General features: G+C 39.0%; 1 protein-coding gene and 1 long non-coding RNA gene across 2 annotated transcripts; both read left to right on the forward strand.

Moving 5' to 3' along the window:
• Window positions 1-5,305: 5,305 nt before the first annotated feature.
• On the forward strand, window positions 5,306-9,461 carry LOC119483528 (early growth response protein 2b). The gene is made up of 2 exons (XM_037761733.1): window positions 5,306-5,771; window positions 6,181-9,461. Exons 1-2 carry the CDS (start codon window positions 5,612-5,614, stop codon window positions 7,515-7,517), a joined length of 1,497 nt encoding a protein of 498 aa, XP_037617661.1. The 5' UTR covers window positions 5,306-5,611; the 3' UTR covers window positions 7,518-9,461.
• Window positions 9,462-17,002: 7,541 nt separating this feature from the next.
• LOC119485422 lies at window positions 17,003-17,609 on the forward strand. The gene is made up of 2 exons (XR_005206262.1): window positions 17,003-17,175; window positions 17,269-17,609. It is a non-coding gene; the product is annotated as an uncharacterized LOC119485422 (long non-coding RNA).
• The last annotated feature ends 1,462 nt before the right edge of the window (window positions 17,610-19,071 follow it).

A 19,071-nucleotide genomic window follows, 5' to 3' on the forward strand; every position in this document is an offset into this window, starting at 1 on the left:
CTAACATTACATAAATCCATTACTTAGTCCCTGTGCTGTGGCATTTTATGGAGGAGAGAGGTTAGCCACACTGCAGTTATCATAACAGCATCTCGTGATCTGAACTCTGTGTGATCAGATTGGTTTTAATAGACTCTGGATTACTTGGAGGCAGTCCCTCAAAGCTAAACATCTCTGGGCCTAGAATTAGAGTGCACATCTGAGGTGAAAACGATTTGTTCAGGAGAATGTCACTGCTGCAATGAAAGAGCTTATATGCTATTATCATACACTGCCTTAAAAAGATGACAGGGCAGCGACTCACAGATCCTTTGATACATTTTCCGCGTCTCCTTCAGTATGGAAGGAGATAACATTAAATCGGAGTAGTCTGGTATAAGCAGGCTGTGTATTATGTCTAATAGTCTCTTTGCGTTTGAGCTGCAGTAGTCACAATATATTGTATTCAATATAGCCGACAAGCTTTTATATCCTCAATTAATCTTGTCCACAACAAATCTCCCTTGGATACTATTCAAATGGTCTGAGCTACGAGCTCACAGGAGCCCTTTCAGTACATTTAAAAAGAAATCTGTGGTTATTGGTAAAATGATGTCTGTAGCGGTGTGAAGGTAGTGATTTTCAATAGCTTGGGTCCATTCATCAATACATTCCTCTTGATGGTGGATGAATTATTCAGATCATTTACCCAAATCAAAGTATTAAAATAACTTACTAAAATATTGCAAAATGGCTCCTGTCAGTGTTATATTATTAGATCATTATATATAACGTCAGTACTTTAAGGTTGTAGCTGGTCAAGGTGGAGCTAGTTTTAACGTCAGTATGTGGGTTGCAGCATAGTTTAGAGGCTGTTCATATGTTCTCTGTGTAAAATCTCAATCTAAAATGTACCTATTAACTAAAGCTGTCAAATATGTAAATGTAGTGGATTAAATAGTACAATATTACCCTCAGAAATGTAGTGGAATTTAAGTGTAAAGTAGCACAAAAAAAAGAGGAATTATGCAACTTTTTACACAATGAGATTTTTGGTAAATAATTATGAGTAATGTGGATATAATGACTAAGTGGGCAAATAATAGAACAGTCTGGTAAGTTCAGAAATTGACATCACTTTACTGTAATACAGCCTTTAAATCCAGGAAAAGACAACGCTTAGGATGAATTAGCCTATGTGGGACATTTTTTTGCATTTCAGATTTCTGGATCATAGTGTGATATAAAGCCAATACATTAAATCCAAACCCAGCACCACTGCGAAATCCCAAGGTTGTGTCCTAATCAAACTTTCAAAAGAAACATTCAAAAGAAATGGTAGCCATATTAGTACTCTTACTGCCAAGTTGTCTCAGACAAATCTTGATTTCCTAATGTGGGACAGTCAAGTCCGAAATGTGGGACACTGAAAAGTCTGTTAAAAGGCTTAAAAATCACCGTAATTAATGTAGGAAACACTCAAGGCTAAATGTGCAATCCCATGTTCAGTCATTTTACCACTTACAATGTCATTGCTGTAACAAAACCTAGGCTTATGTGTGGATGTTACATGGAGAATCGAACATCATCAAACAAAGAATATGACTATAAATAGTAATAAATAAATAATGAATAAACACTATAATAGTTTTGAAGCACTTAGGCATATTAGAAAGACATTAAATATCAATAGTTTTATTGACTTTTATTTGTTTGAGGAAGATCTACACCCACCGGAGCTTATGTGTCCCACATTAGGCAGTGTCCCACTTTACGGCAACTCACCCAATACCATATTATGATATCCAAAATCTAAGATGATATCTATAGTCTCATGTCACGATATATTGCCCAGCTCTATTGCGTAATGCCTTTGCATATTGCTAATAAAGGATTAATGCAAAATACAATACAACTTTAATGTTAGTTTGCACTGAAATTCATTTTGCATCCATAGGCAGCTCATTTTGAGAAAAAGTACACATACAATAGACATACCGTTACCATAAACAGACAGACAAGTAAGACCCATCAGACAAAAAACAAAACACATCACAATTATTCATACATAAACCATTACAAAAATTACCATCTGTCCTCTGGATTTACATGTCTTTAACAGCACATTCATTATTATTTTTATCAACAAGATGGACTGATGGACAAAAGCTTTCTTTAGCCTGATGCAGGTTAAATGTAGGGACTCTAAATTGCCTCTTGGAGGGCAGAAGTTGATATTACCCATTTAAAACATGTAAGGGATCAGAAGAGATGCTGTTGGAAAGTCTGAGCATACTCTTGTTGTGAGCTGCTTGAAAGGAGGCTGTCACTACTAACACAAATCATTGTTAGTTGTGAACACTGATGTGGCATGTGTCGCTTTAATTTGCTGATTTTGAGCTTTGCGACCTTAAATGAACAAAAACCTATTATAGCTGATGATTGCATGCTGACCTTGCACATATATTTATAGCATCTGAATATTCCTTCACGTTGATCGTTTTGATGATATTTGATCTGTTTCATTATTACTTCCTTTACGACATACTGCGTAATTTGCTGCAACTATAGGCCCCAATATCTCTCTAAAATGTATGATGGAATGACTATAGCGCTTTGTTTTCATGGCTTATATTAAAAATATATAAGATTATACTACATTTTCATAGTTTTTAAAGTGTTTAAACATCTTGTGGAACAAACTTGTTGCTCTTTGTGAACTGGTGTATCTGACCTACAGGCCTATATGGCTGAGTAGCTATTCCAAATTATCCTGGAATATTATAATAAGATGATAATAATAATAATAAAAATAAAGTAATTTCCACCTTAAACCTCATACATAGCCTATTTTTAATTTCGGATTTCCCACAAATCATTGTGTTAGTAGTGATTTAGAATGTCCCATAAGTCTTATTGGGGTTGATTTTACGCCATTCAACATGAATCCAGAGCCCCAGTATAAGCATGGTGTGTATAAAGAGAAAGTAAAGTGTGAGTGTGCTTTCTGGTCTCATGTGTGATTACATGGCTGAATGCGGCTGCAGCGTCGCTCTCCGTGGTCCTGAAACCTCCAACCATAGGTGCCAGAGGTCTGCTGCAGGCTGCAGCGTCCTATGAAAGACTATCGACTTTTTGTAATAGGAAGTGTGACCACGGTGTGCACCCGGCAACAGATGAGAAACAGAAAAAAAATGCTTTGGGGGTTGAAATGTCATGTGAACAGTTGGGTTCAACCACTGAACACCTCAGGGGTGTTATCGACTCCCTTCAATGCTTTTAAAGGCCAAGGGTTCGTTTAGACCGGCAGCTTTGCTGTTATTCTGCCCTGATGGTGTGAGCGACCACAATTTCCAGCGACCACAAGAGAGGCAGTGATAGTAAATCAAAGCAGAGGACTAACAAGAAGAGTTTAAACTGATAGAAAACATGTGTAGGCCAGGCAGTCTGGCTGCAGATAAGAAGTAGTTAAACTGGACTGCAGGTTGTTCTTGTGTTTGCCTTTAATTAATGAACCAGTGCTTATACTTCAAAGACAAGAATATTTTATCATCTGTTCAGTTTTCTCAGAATTAAATGGTTTAATTAACCTTCCTTTAGTGTGTCGCTTTTGTCTTACTTTATTACATTTGTACATTAGCATCACTTAGCTGTCACACGGCCTTGAGTTGCACAGATCAACAATGTGGGCTGTCAGGTCTACAAAGAGCAGGTCGTCTTACACCAGGCAAACACATTTTCTATTACAGTTCTGTCCTGATGTGCCATGTGTTGCTTTAGTTTGGTGATTTTTAACTTGATCTGCTCTTTGCGACCTTCAAGGAACAAAAAAACTATTATGGCTGATGATTGCATATACTGACCTTGCACTATATATTTATAGCATCTTAATATTCCTTCACGTTTTTATGATATTTTATCTGTTTCATTATTACCTCCTTTACGACATGCAGTGTAATTTGCTGCAACTATAGGCCCCAATATCGCTCTAAAATGTATGATGGAATGACTATAGCACTTTGTTTTCATAGCTTATATTAGAATATATAAGATTATATTACATTTTCATAGTTTTTAAAGTGTTTAAACGTCTTTTGGAACAAACTTGTTGCTGTTTTGTGAACTGGTTTCCATATTTGACTATAGGCCTATGGCTGAGTAGCTATTTCAATTTATCCTGGAATATTATAATAAGATGATATAATAAGATGCAACTATAGGCCCCAATATCTCTCTAAAATGTATGATGGAATGACTGTAGCGCTTTGTTTTCACAGCTTATATTAAAATACATAAGATTATATTACATTTTCATAGTTTTTTAAAGAGTTTAAACGTCTTGTGGAACAAACTTGTTGCTGTTTTATGAACTGGTGTATCTGACTTATAGGCCTATGGCTGAGTAGCTATTTCAATTTATCCTGGAATATTATAATAAGATGATATAATAACATGCAACTGTAGGCCCCAATATCTCTCTAAAATGTATGATGGAATGACTGTAGCGCTTTGTTTTCATAGCTTATATTAAAATAATATAAGATTATATTACATTTTCATAAAGTGTTTAAACGTCTTTTGGAACAAACTTGTTGCTGTTTTGTGAACTAAGCTCCCATAAAGGTGTATCTGACCTATAGGCATATATATGGCTGAGTAGCTATTTCAAGTTATCCTGGAATATTATAATAAGATGATAAAATTGTCTTGTAATTTCCACCTTAAACCTCATACACATAGCTTATTTTTAATTTCTGATTTCCCTATTCCAACACTGTAAGACTCCCTGAGAGTATATATCTGTCACGTTACTCGTTACTTTCCCATTACACCCCCTGAATGTCCTGTGAGCGATCCAGTCAGTCAGACAGCCTTGATGTCCACTTTTCTGTCTCCCATGTCTCACCTCTCACACCATGAGAGGACGGTCACAACTCAAAATCGGCGGATGGTGGATGGATGATGGAGGATGGAGATGTTTCACCTCCTGCGATGATTTTCTGACATTTGTAGAGCGACACCAAGAGAAACGAGACTGTCTTTACTTTCATATTCTTTTAATTGAACATGATAAATCCTTACTGTGTGGTAAAATACCAAACATTACACCGTTTTCACCATCCAACCATCACTGGACTCTCCACTTGTTGCAACGTCAGACTCCCTGTCTCCAGTCTCCAGTCTCCTGGAGGAGAGGAGGGAGGACCAGAGGAGGACCAGAGGAGGGGGGACTCCGTCACATCCTCTGGTCCATGTATGGGCATGAAGTTTACACGCAGCGGGGAATCCTCTCACTGGAGCTGATGAATGGGGAGGAGGGCCAAGGGAGCTGCCAAAGTGTATATAAGGAGAGAGAGGGGAAGTCGCTGATGTGAAATCCACAGCAAGCAAATACCTACCTACACCGAGGAGCGAGCAGAGACGAAAAGGAATATATATATTTTTTACTACACCTCTTGACCACTTTTTGGATCATTTGTTTTTTTGAAAAACGATCAAAAAGGTGCAGGATTGAAAAGAAAAACAAGTCGTCTGCATAATTTATTTCACATTTTTCTTCCCTTTCCCTTCTATACCTTTTTTTTTTTTTCCCTGTGGAGAGAGAGACGGACTTCTTTCTAAGTGCATCAGTATGTTGAACAATATGGATTTGAATGCGAAAGATTCTTTTTACCCTCAGTTTGACAATTGCAACAGTTCTTCCCTGGGAATGATGGAAAACAGCGCGCGGAAAGACAACCAGGAGGTGTATGTGGATGCAGAGAGAGGGGTACCTGCCCAGTTTGGCCACGGTGAGTGAGTTCACATCTAGAATAATGCACTGTCGATATATAGAAATGTGCATGAGAATTTGTGTTGAATATACCACAGGGAATAGACAACTCGTGTAAATCGTGTATATATCCACCAGGCATCTTTAATCCTTGTGCCAAAATACGCATGAGTGTTTATGTAACGCCGATTTTTTTTTTCTTTCCTCGTTTGATTTTGCACTGATTTCTCAAATATATTCATGGTTTATTTAATAGGGACCAATACAATGTATTTAGACAACTTAAAAATCTGATGCCAGTATCATAGTGCTTATATATAGTGGATGCTAATTTGCAACATCTGTCCCTATATATATATCTATATATATAAATAAAACATTATACACTCGGGATGACAAAGTTTTCTCTCTCTTTAATAATCCAACAGAAGGAACCCCAGCCACCCTCAAAACCGAAGCCTCCAACTCTGAATTTGCTTTTAATAACCCCTGCGAGTGTCCAAAAGACATCAGCTACTCCTCTCTCGCCTACTCTGGCAGCTTCTATGTGGAGGCATCTCAGGGAGCGCCTTGCAGCACCGAAACACTCCTCAATATGATCACCGAGATCGTGGGCATCTCCACACTGCCACTTTCAGAAGTGCAACACAGCAGAGGAACTTATCCATCGCCTGTGCAAATGGACAGCAGCAATGGCAATTTTGGAGACATCAAGAGGCAACCTTACACCTGCTCTGGCTCTACTCCACCTGCTGTTGTGTACTCTCCAGACCAGACGTGCCAGGCCCAAGACCCGTCCACTTCTTCTTCTTCTTCTTCTTCTCAGCTGAGCTTCATCTCCTCCTCCTCCTCCAGAGCTACTCCAAACCTGCAGAAGAAGGATGAACCAAAGTCAGAGGCCGCTTCTTTCCCAGTCGTGGTGAAAAACGAGTTTGAGAGCAGCTGCTACGAGTGGGGGTCTTTCAGTAAGTCTGGATGTCTGGAGACCACTTTCCACACAGAAACATTCCCAATGTCGAGTGATTTCCCTCCTGACCAGCAGCAAATGGATGTTAAGGAACTTTTGGACACATTCCCACCAATCTGTCCCACTAACAACAACCAGGAGATGGAGTTCAAAGTGGAGGGAGGTATCAAACAGGAGCCGTGTTTCTCTGACACCTGCTCTCAGAGCTACAACTACAACTACCTCCCTCCACCTCCCATGGGTCTCTCCTCCAACTCCAACCTGAAACCTTTCCCAGAACCATCCAACCAGTGCGATCCCTTATACGCATCACCAGCTTTACCCAGCACCATAGACTCCATCCTCTACTCCTCCTTGTTGCCAGACTCCTTTGCGCAAAGTTACACCACCACCCGTGCAACCACGAAGCCACCAAGAGCACGCAAAACCCCCTCCACCTCCTCTTCTCACGGTCCACCCAAAGAGAAACCCTTCACCTGCCCCATGGAGAGCTGCGACCGGCGCTTCTCTCGCTCCGACGAGCTCAACCGGCACATCCGCATCCACACCGGCCACAAACCTTTCCAGTGTCGCATCTGTTTGCGCAGCTTCAGCCGGAGCGACCACCTGACCACCCACACCAGGACTCACACCGGAGAGAAGCCGTTCTCCTGCGACACCTGCGGGAAAAGGTTCGCCCGCAGCGACGAGAGGAAACGACACGGACGCGTACACCTGAAACAGAAGGAGAAGATGGAAATAAAGCCACAGGTGACCACCGCTGGAGCATGGACTTTCACTCTTCCTGAGGGGATTTGAAGACAAAGGCTTGTGTGTGTCCACAACAACACATTTATATATATATTAGGATCTTTCCGTCTTGGATAAGATAAGCCAGCTAGGTTGATTGTCTGAGTTGGTTTTGACTGGCACAAGAGGTTTTTCCAGTTTTTTTGAGGAGCAGTGAGAGAGAGAGAGAGAGAGAGAGGTCTGCTTCGGCCTTATTGCCTGCTGCTGCTGCTGACTTTATGCAAACATGCATAGGTTGTAAAAGTCAGCTCAACAGTGACTTGTTGCTGTTACTAGTCAGTAGAGCCAAACCTCTCTGCTGCAGCATTTGCATGACTGGCTGTTCAGCACCTCTTCATCATGGACAGCTCCAAAACCTCCATCGCCTCTGAGCCTATAGATGGATTGCACTTACAGATTATTAAATATCTCCATTTAAGATTCTTATTTTCTGCTTTTTAGCATTCTTAGAGCAATGGTTTGGACTATGTTTCTTAAAAATGCATGTTTATGTCAGTTTTTTTTTTTTTTTTTTTCTCCTTTAAGTGGAATATCAACCACTTGTCAAGGTACTCCTTCACCCCCACAGTGAGGGTTATTGACATGAATGTAGGCTAACATATTTATGGCTCTGACCATAAAGCTGTCCATCTTTGATCAAATTTTAGTGTTTGTTTAACTTCTTATCATTTGGCTGTCAGTGTTTTTTGTCATTGGTCTTTGTGTTGTGTTACAATTGTTTGGATTATTACAATTGTGAAAGATATATCATAAATGGAAAATAAATATATTTGTATTACTGTACTTCTTTGTATTTTTATAGCTAACTGTATATTTTACATTTATCACATTTGAGCGTCATTTATCAAGGTGAAATGTATTCTAAATCATTAATAATGTCTTGGTATTCGAGGGCTATTGTTTAGTAACACAATATTTTAAATGTTACAATTTGATATCAGAAACATTTTCGCACTTCATCCCACTGTTGGTATGATACGAGTTATTTCATTGAACTGCTGATCTAGATTTAAAAAGGGACCAGTATGTACTCTAGTTGTGGTACAAAAAATGATTTTACAGTATGTACAGAAGTATGTTTAATCAAAGCTAGAAATGACTAGCGAATCATATAAACATTGCTTTTGAGTAATCAGGTAGCACACATTGCTGCGAGTTTCTGTGGACTTTACCTTGGACTTTACCATGAAAGGGTTTGAACTCCTGGTGTCTTTTGCTGGAGATACTGTATGCTGAAATGTTCACTTTAGCAAAAAAAGAAAAAAAAAAAAAAAAAAAATGTTGAGAGTTTGGTGAAATTGTCACCAACAGGGTACTGCAAAAATTTAACTCGCCTTAAGTTATATTAACTGTTCAAGTAAAGATTTTGTACATACACAGTTTCTACAATACTTTAAATTAATATTGATGTTGTTATTTTTATGAAAAGTTTATGAACAAAATAAACATTTTCTGGAAGCAGCAAGTTTCTTGTGCATGGTTTAGAGTGATCAAAATGACTACTTCCCCTTTCTCACTTTGTTCAATCTGTTTCACACAGCATTGAGACCCCCCCATGGGATAGCATTCGGATGAGTGTGTCTTTTCCCAAAATGTACATTATAACAGTCCACCTGTGGCACCACACTGTAGCCCTAACATTAGACATCACAGCTCTGCCCTGTGACTCACAGGGCTTTTGACTCAAACACATTAAAGTGAATACCCTATTACTCAGCGCTGTGATTCTGAATCCCCCCTCGACTTCAAAAGATCACTTTTCTCATGTTCTAAATGTAGAGATGAACACCATGGGCGCTGTGGTAATCTCTGCAGGAAACTTGTTAAACAGGACATTTTCTTGCCATGTCAATGAGATGATCTGATGCTCTCAGTTCATTCATCCCTTTGTTCACTCACTCATCCATTTTTGCAATAAAAGGATATTAATTTCCACTCAATTGCTGAACACGATTATGGTCTATTATCATGTATTTTTTTTCTATCTCTCTCTCTCTCTCAAAGACTGGTGGTACTGAAGTCTCCTCTTGTCAAAACTGCCTGTGCATTATTGTAAATGCAGTTAATGGTCTCTGTGCCTTGAAACCTCTCTAGAATAAAAAATAAAAGTGGTGCAAGCCATTGCTTCTTTTTTGATAGTGAGGGCATTTTTCAAAGCGTCAAAATTTGTATATAAAGACTCAAATGGCGCTGAATTTTCACGTGAAGTGATAAAATTCTCTCAACACAGAGCATAGAACAAGTAATGTTTAAGGTAAGCAGATTTTGGGGAGAAGACGGTTGTGTCTATACTTAAAGTGGGATTTCAAGATGCTTTGTGCTCTGTGCATCTTTATAGGATGCCAAAATCTTACAGTCTGTCATTGTAAACCATGCCGACATGTATTACCAGGGACTCCACATGCATGTGTTCATGACGCAGTCGACTGGCAGAATACTTTGCTTGCCCACGGCAGTGCGTAAGTGCTTGCGTTGTCTGTAGCTGACAAACATACTGTATACCAGTGTGAAAATGCAAGCTGCCACATGGAGAACTGTGAATAGTATGCACCCATCCTCTCCTGTCCATCACTCATCATCTCTTACAATAGCACAGGCCCCAACCAGCATCAGCACGCACTCCCTTATCCGTGTTGTTTTAGTGGCAAACATTGTCCAGTTATGGATAGTTGAGGTTTTGAATTGCAGCGATGTGCAGTCACAGTGACCATTATCCAGACACTTGAAGACTGAAGAGTGATTGAACTCTGGCCAGTGATGGAATTTCTGCATTTGTGCATTTGGAAGCTCAAATTCACATTTGCATACTGTAAATGGTCCTTGATATATCTAAAGCATTGTCTGTACGGCTTCAGCTGTCTTTATCGAATACGTTTACCATGTCATAAACCTTCCTAACTCCTGCTTTGATACAGACTAAAGACATAAATCAGTTCTTTTCCACTGACTGACATTTATGGGTTTTTTTCTACTCCCGTAGATATGCGTAATTGCTGAAGCCATTAAGTAATTGTGCAGAGAGGGCACATGACCACCACTGAGAACCATGATTTCTCAGAACGCGGACCTCTGCTGTGAATGGTAGCACATCAAGTCCATTAAATCCTTGCCAGGATGTTACTAATGCAAACATGTTAACATTAGCACCGTTTCATTGGGGGGGTTTATCCAAGGTTAGTGTCTGTGTGTGACTAACGTATTGCATATGTAACCACGGAGAGGACCATGAACAGATGTGATTTCACTTCTTCATTGTCTCATCCAATTAATCGCTTAATGTAGGATTGCTTCTGGATAAGTCAATGGGACTATTTATCTGCTGTACCAAATGAGTACTTTGGCTCAGGATGAAATAAAAAAAATCCTTAAAAAGGACGTAAAGGATTAGATGGTCCCAAATTCTGAGGATAAGTGTCATTGCAGAATGATATGTACTTACATGTTCATTACTTATAAGCTTTCTCTTTCCTCTGATTGGCACACAAAGGTTTGTTTTTTTCCGCATAATCTTAATTTTTTGCATCATACACAAGCAAATACTGACCTCCAGCACACTACATTATATAGGCTGATAACTGGAGCACGTCTTCCTCTGTGTCAAGCCCATCCACGTCTGTGCTGCCATTACATATCTGAAGCCTGTCTTAAGAGGGACAAGTACGGCCCCAGTCGTCTCTGAAGAGCCCAACATCCCTTTTATCCATGCTTGAACTCCAAACAATTCTACCTCTACAACAATAATCCAATAATGACTTTCAGAATGTATGAAAATGAATTTATTTGCTTATATGAAGGATTGGAGGCAGTTTCAGTGGTTCAAGCTTCAGGTATGAGGTCACCTCAAGTACCTATTAATAATCACAGTCCTACTTGAGACGGTCTTTATGGCCACACAGTCTCATTCGCTCGTGGATTGATCTATTGTGGGGTAATCACCACGTAATTTTATGCGCACCTTTAAAATGTGCACCGGGGCACGTCATGGTCCTTGGGGTGGGCTCAGTAATCAAGGTGCATAATCGCATGGCGGTAATGGCAATCAGGCTTAGCAGATTAATTCCTCAGATCATACATCAGCCCGTTGGTCCTGTATCTGATCATGAAGAAGGGTGTAGGTGGTCTGGAGAGTGCAGGTGATTAAAAAGAGGAGAACCATTGGCGGCGAGAAGGAGCTCGTTATGCAAACATTTTAAAGTGCCTAATTCTTTCCATTGTTCTGGCTCCCAAATTCTTCATTTGTATTACTGATCAGGCGAAGCACAAGACTGAGAAAATAAGTTTTTCCTTGCTCTTTCATGAACTACATGTCCACTCTAGGGTCAAGGAGTCCAGTCCACCACTTTTGTCATGGACACAACATCTCTATGGTAACCAGCTCGAGGGACTTGCAGTATATGCTGCATCTAAAGTGAATGGAAAGCGGTGAACATACCCTAGCTAGCTGAATGACTTCATAGCAGTTGCCCTTGGAACATTCCAGGTTTGAGCCCTTACAATACTGCAGCAGCACTGTGATGCACCTGTGTGTATACTGTGGCAATCTTCATGAATCTGGAGAGTCAACAGATGTCATGATGTCAGTATACAAACAGCTTTCTAACCATTACACCTTACATATATGCTGTACCTTATACGGCATGATAGGATGGTCACGTTGCACTTTGCGTAGATTACAACTATATGGCTGTAAGACCATCTCTGGCAAATTTCCTACTTACTTAAGCCAGAAGTTTGTATTTCTGCAAAACTGTTATAATCTTAGGTCACACAAATGGCTTCAGTTTAAAGTGCCTTCTATCAGTACAGAAGCTGGCAAAACAAGCCTGTTCCACTACGGTCCTTGATCCTGGAACGATCTGCAGGCCAAGCTTAAACTTGAGACCCTCATCTCTTTAAATGATTTTAAACTTAGAATAAAGGAAGTGGTCACTGCTAGCTGCAGTTGCTTCAATTAGCTAACAAACACTTGACCAAAAATGCTTCCTTGTTAATGCATTGTATGATATAATGTCTTTTTGTCGTACCTATTGTTGCTGCTGCGATTCAATGTTGTTGTCTTGTTATGTGTTGGATGTTACTATTTGACCCTGTCTTGGCTGGGTCTCATTTGTAAAAGAGGTTTTAATCTAAATTTGACTTCCTAGTTGAATAAAGGTTATGATATCTATATCTATATATCTATATCTATTTCATTTATTTTCACCTGTAGGAACAGGGTGCTCTTTGGGTTTACATAACTTAGCATAAATCATTTTAAGCTGCTGTGATCAGTATTTTTATATTAACAATAAATCAAATGACCATGTTTAACGTGAAAGGGGACGCTTGATGTGACGAACCCACAGAGAATTATCACCTGACTCTGTAGTTCACCTCAGCTCTGTGGAGCATTTTAGCATCTTTCAGCTCATATTTTTTGGTTTTACAACCTGCTACTTTAATGTTTTGGTTCATTCTTACTGCTCTTATAGTAGCTTTTGGCTGCAGCAGGCAGCTGTTTTCAGCAAGAAAAAGCTCCGAAAGCCCACTGTCTACTACCTGCTCAGTACCAAACAGCAGATTGACAAAGTTAGCAACTAGCTGGTGAACATAGTCGAGCATTTAGCAGCTAAAGAGCCACATATTTACCACAGGAGTTGGTGGAGACCAAAAACAGAGCTAACAAAAGTTATTGGAATTAGGTAACCAGAAACAGCACTCCAAATCAATGCTCCTTATCTGCTGGATGTGTAAATGAGCAACTATTTGCTAACAAATTCGCCATAGCAACTCTATAAGGTGATAATGTGTGTTCACAGTTTGTTTCTGGCACCTCCAAAAAAATTCTTGAGACAATTTTTACAATCTTTTTTTTAGTTTTAAAGAAAAGGGGAAATGCAATCACATGTTTGCTATCAAGACAACCTCGTGTTCTTACGACAACGCAGATCTGATTGGCTTCCCCCCCCCCCTCCTTACATAACGAATGAATGAATATGAATGAATGACAAATTAATTAATTAATTTTTTTATTCAAGTGTCATACACCTGGAGGCCACATTTGCTTACAAGACACTACTTACATTACATTCATAGGCAAGAGAAAACAAAGAAAAAGGTATATACAAACATATTATATCAGACATAAGCTAAACAAATTAAACATACAATGCTCTCATATGTTGAGAATAAGCATTTAACAAAAGCTATAGACAAACATGTCAGTTTGTCATATCAGACAGACTGGGATGTCTGGCTGACATTTTCAAGGAAAGCTTAACTCATAGATTATGATAAAAAGAACAGTAGAATATAAAATGCATTTCACTCTTAACCTCATCCAAATAGCACAGGTGACACTTCCCGTCCTCCTCCGGGACTGAATGGAAGCATCCAGTTTTCACAGCCGAAGGCAGAATACCAGATCTTAGCTGAGCACAAATAGACCTCTGAGCTCTGACATATTGCTTCGGATGGTATGTGTGCTTAATAATAACACAATAAGTTCTGCAGTTTTGTTTTGCTTCGTAGTTCTGACCATTTCTCTTCATAATTTTTCAAATAGCCGAGACTTAAAATAATTAACTCTGCAGCAAGGCAGCTTATATAACTGTGGCTCAGGATAGTTTGTGACAGCGGCTTGTTGTGACAATAGGACAAAATGTTAAGCATTAACCTGATCAGCTGGTGATTTGGACAAAAAACAATCCCATCTATGCTCTCATGACTTTGTTGTTCAAACCTGTTCACAATGAAATGACCAGTTTGTGGAGGAAATAAGCATCGGGTGCATACACCGATCAGCCATAACATTAAGACAGCTGAGCGGTAAAGTGAATAACATAGATTATCTCGTTACAATGGCACCTGGCAGTGGGTGGGATATATTAGGCAGCAAGTGAACATTTTGAACTTTCAACTTTGTGTTGGAAGCAGAAAAAATGGGCAAGCGTAAGGATGTGAGCGACTTTGACAAGGGCCAAATTGTGATGGCTACACGACTGGGTCAGAGCATCTCCAGAACTGCAGCTCTTGTGGGATGTTCCCAGTCTGCAGTGGTCAGGACCTACCAAAAGTGGTCCAAGGAAGGTGATCCGGTGAACCGGCGACAGGGTCAGACCCAAGGCTCATTGATGCACGTGGGGAGCGAAGGCTGGCCCGTGTTGTCCGATCCAATAGAAGAGCTACTGTTGCTCAGATTGCTGAAAAAGTTAATGATGGGTCAGATAGAAAGGTGTCAGAACACACAGTGCATCGCAGTTTGTTGCGTATGGGGCTGCGTAGCTGCAGACCGGTCATGGTGCCCATGCTGTCCTAATGTTATGGCTGATCGGTGTATATATCATCAACCCCGTAGCTGGAAGCATCCTGGATTGACAGTAATGAATCTGAAGGAAGTTTGTGCTTGTGGGTAAAAAAACTATTACTTGTTGCAAATATCCAGAAACCTGCTGTCACATTAGCATACAGCCGTCTCGCAAAGTATCTGAAATACAACAGAAAAATGTGTAAAATCCACTCATCTATGTAACATCACCATATACACACACAACTGTTAACCCCTCTCCCATAAAATAAATTAGCGTATGACCATGTGTCCAGTCGAGCAGTGAGTGATTACTTTAGTGCTTTGACATTTGCAACAGCAGTAATGAGGCATGTCTGTGACAGCTGTGTCACTACCAGCAGCCTATGTCTCGGCTGTTCAGTTCAACGCTGGGAAGGAGGCATACTGTGGCCAAACACTGGCACTCTCTCTAGATAATGATGGCTCACCCATAGAGAGGCAGAGAGAATGTGTCGAAGTCTGAGGAAACTGCGCATGTGTGTGTTTTCACTGAGAGAAAGAAGTGAGGCCGATTGAGAGAGTGTATGTGAAGTGTATTAGTATGTGTGTTTGTGTGTGTGTGTGTGTGTGTGTGTGTGTATATGCATGTCTGTCATTGCCAAGATGGAATCAGAGAGTGTGAGAGGAGGCTCGGCTGGGACATAAAGACTAGTAGTATAAAAATGAGTGGGCTGAACATGCTCAGCTCATACAGTGCACCCTCCCGTCAAGCAGGGCGGTGATTTGCATGTGAACACCAGCCTCGCCGCCAACTACAGTATGTATTCTGCATCTAAATTAACCATCTAAATCAAGCATCGCTCTTCGGAGCTCCATGAAATGTATGCAAAATGTAGCTACTTCAGCATTAGCGGCTCGCTTTCTCTGCTGCAACAGTTGTTTTAGTGCCCACTGAATTCTGATAGTTTGTAAATTGGAGCCATTAGTAAAAAATAACAGAGAACACAGAGCCTCATTATTTTCTAGTCAGGTACATGAGTGACCTGAATCATACAGATTGAGTCAGACATCCGTTCTTTATAAAGGTTTAAGATCATTTGTGCTATTCTGCTCTGTACTGTTGTAAGTTTATTTGGCTCTATTCTATTCTGTTCTGCTGTGTTCTATTCTATTCCGGTCTTTTCTATGCTAATCTGTTATGTTATGTTATATTATGTTATGTTGTGTTCTTTTCTATTCTGTTCCATTCTGTTATATTGTGTTATGTTATGTTTTCTTCTTTTCTATTCTATTCTATTCTGTTGTGTTATGTTGTGTTCTTTTCTATTCTGTTCTTTTCTATGCTATTCTCTTCTGTTCTGTTCTGATATGTTGTGTTCTTCTCTATTCTGGTTTGTTCTGTTCTGATATGTTGTGTTCTTCTCTATTCTGTTCTGTTGTGTTATGTTGTGTTCTTTTCTATTCTGTTCTTTTCTATGCTATTCTCTTCTGTTCTGTTCTGATATGTTGTGTTCTTTTCTATTCTGTTCTGTTATGTTATGTTGTGTTGTGTTCTTTTCTATTCTATTGTATTCTGTTGTGTTGTGTTGTGCTGTGTTCCTTTCTATTCTGTTGTGTTCTTTTCTATTCTGTTCTGTTGTTGTGTTGTGTTGTGCTGTGTCGTGTTGTGTTGTGTTGTGTTGTGTTTTGTTGTGTTCTTTTCTATTCTACTCTGTTATGTTATGTTGTGCTGTGTTTTTTTCTATTCTATTATCTTGTGTTGTGTTATGTTGTGTTGTGTTGTTTTCTATTCTGTTGTGTTGTGTTGTGTTGTGTTTTGTTGTGTTATGTTATGTTGTGTTCTTTTCTATTTTATTCTGTTATGTTATGTTGTGCTGTGTTCTTTTCTATTCTATATTCTTGTGTTGTGTTATTTTCTGTTCTGTTCTGTTGTGTTATTTTTTCTATTCTATTCTGTTGTACTATGTTATGTTGTGTTCTTTTCTATTCTATTCTATTCTATTGTGTTATGTTATGTTGTGTTGTGTTATGTTATGTTGTGTTCTTTTCTATTCTATTCTATTCTATTGTGTTATGTTATGTTGTGTTGTGTTATGTTATGTTGTGTTCTTTTCTATTCTATTCTATTCTATTGTGTTATGTTATGTTGTGTTGTGTTATGTTATGTTGTGTTCTTTTCTATTCTATATTCTTGTGTTGTGTTATTTTGTGTTGTGTTATTTTCTATTCTGTTCTGTTGTGTTATGTTATGTTCTATTATATTCTGTTGTGTTTTTCTATTCTACTTTGTTGTGTTACTTTTTGTTCTTTTGTATTCTATTCTCTTGTTTTATGTTATGTTGCTTTCCATTCTATTCTGTTCTATTCTGTTCTATGAGTTTGAGTCTACAAGATTTTGCTGTAGATATATAAAACAAATGTAAAGTTTTAAGTCAAGTCCATCACTGCTGACAGGATGACCAGCTCCCAGTGTTTTTCTTTTTCTTTATTCAGCAGCTTTATAGCAGTGGCAATATTTATACAATTACATCATATAATCAAGTTACAACAGCTGTAATTACCGTCAACGTGTGGAAGAAGTCAAATTATTTACTAAAGTTAAAGGAGCAATACCAAAATGTATATAATGTGCCATCACTAGGTCATATTAACCTCAGATAAACTTAAGAATATATCTTGCACCAAAGACTGTCTCCCATCACTTACATTGAAGAAGGAATCTCTTAATGACCAGTATTAACGGGAGGAATGATTACAGCGAGCAAAACCTGTTTCAAAGTTCATATGGTTACCGGACTATTATTCTAAGACAGATTTGAAAAATTAAAATGATTGAATACATTTTGCTGAATGGACTTTAAGGTCTTTTATTTGATTATTATTGTTTGACCGTTGAGCATACCTTTAAATATATAAAAGGTTGAGGTGATGCTAATTGTACTTTGTATACCGTTTGGTATTTTAATCTATATCATTGCATCTATTTTGTATGTCAATCATATGTTTTACTTGTAAAATCTGCAATGTAACTAGCAACTATATCGGCCAGATAAATGTGGTGGAGTAAAAAGTACAATATTTCCCTCCGAAATGTAGTGGATGTAGTGAAGTATATAGCAACGTAAAGTAGAAATAAGTAAAGAAAAAGTACCTCAGAGTTACTTGAGTAAATGTACTTAGTTATTTTCTATAATGATTTCCGTGTGGGTCAGTAAGGATATCCTATAACTATGATGAAGTAACTAAATACATTTACTCAAGTACTATACTAATATACCATTTTGCAGTACTCATGCTTTACTTGAGTGTTTCCATTTTCTGCTTTTTCATACTTCCACTACATTTCAGAGGAAAATACTGAACGTTTTACTCCAGTACGTTTATTTGACAACCACAGTTAGTATAAATAGCATGAAATTTACTCAGCTTTGTCCAGGTACAGCAATAAAACGTGTATGCTGTAATCATGCGTAGAATTTTGAATGCAAGTAGGAGTATATTTACATTGTCGTATGACTACTTTTACCTAAGTATAGGATGTGAATACTTATTGTACCTGCTGCTTTACCCCCCTCTGGTTAGCAGCATAGCAAAGCCATGAAACAGTCCCCTCCCCTCCTTATTCCTCACTGTCCCCCCCCCAGGAGTGCATAATGGCCAGCTCTGCGCCCCCAGTGGCTTTTAGCTGGTGATTGACTGTCACTTTCACGGGGGGGAGGGAGTGCACAGAGAGTGACGTCTCTCCCTGTCTGAGTGTATAGGAGCCATGCTGGGGTCACACAGGGGCGTATACGGTACAGTATGTTTCCCAAGCCTCAAAGCCCTGGCTCTGTATCAGACAGAAGCTGTCTCTGATCTCAAACCTGTAGAGTGTTGGAAACCTAAAGAGACGCGTTTTGTCATCCTCCTGTGATTCTTGGCGCTTTAATGGGGGCTTTCATATGTATGAGTCAGATCAGCAGTACACATTTAAAAATCAAAACACTTTCTGCTCACTGCAGGCCCCAAAGTCTCTTGTCTTGTGTTTTAAGCAATCACCATGTGAATTAACAATGTGATTTAGGTTGTAGTTTTTGTAATTGCTTTTATAGCTTTGCAGAGTATGTTATGGCCAGTTATACTGTAGATGAAAATGGGGCTGCAACTGAGGATTATTTTCATTGCCGATTAATCCGTTGATAATTTTCTCGGTTCATTGATTAGTTGTTTGGTCGATAAAACGTCAGAAAATGGTGAAAAATGTCGATCCATGTTTCCCAAAGTCCAAGATGGCGTCCTCAAATGTCTTGTTTTGTC

Source organism: Sebastes umbrosus, chromosome 3 (genome assembly GCF_015220745.1).
Source record: "Sebastes umbrosus isolate fSebUmb1 chromosome 3, fSebUmb1.pri, whole genome shotgun sequence".
Lineage (NCBI taxonomy): Eukaryota > Metazoa > Chordata > Actinopteri > Perciformes > Sebastidae > Sebastes > Sebastes umbrosus.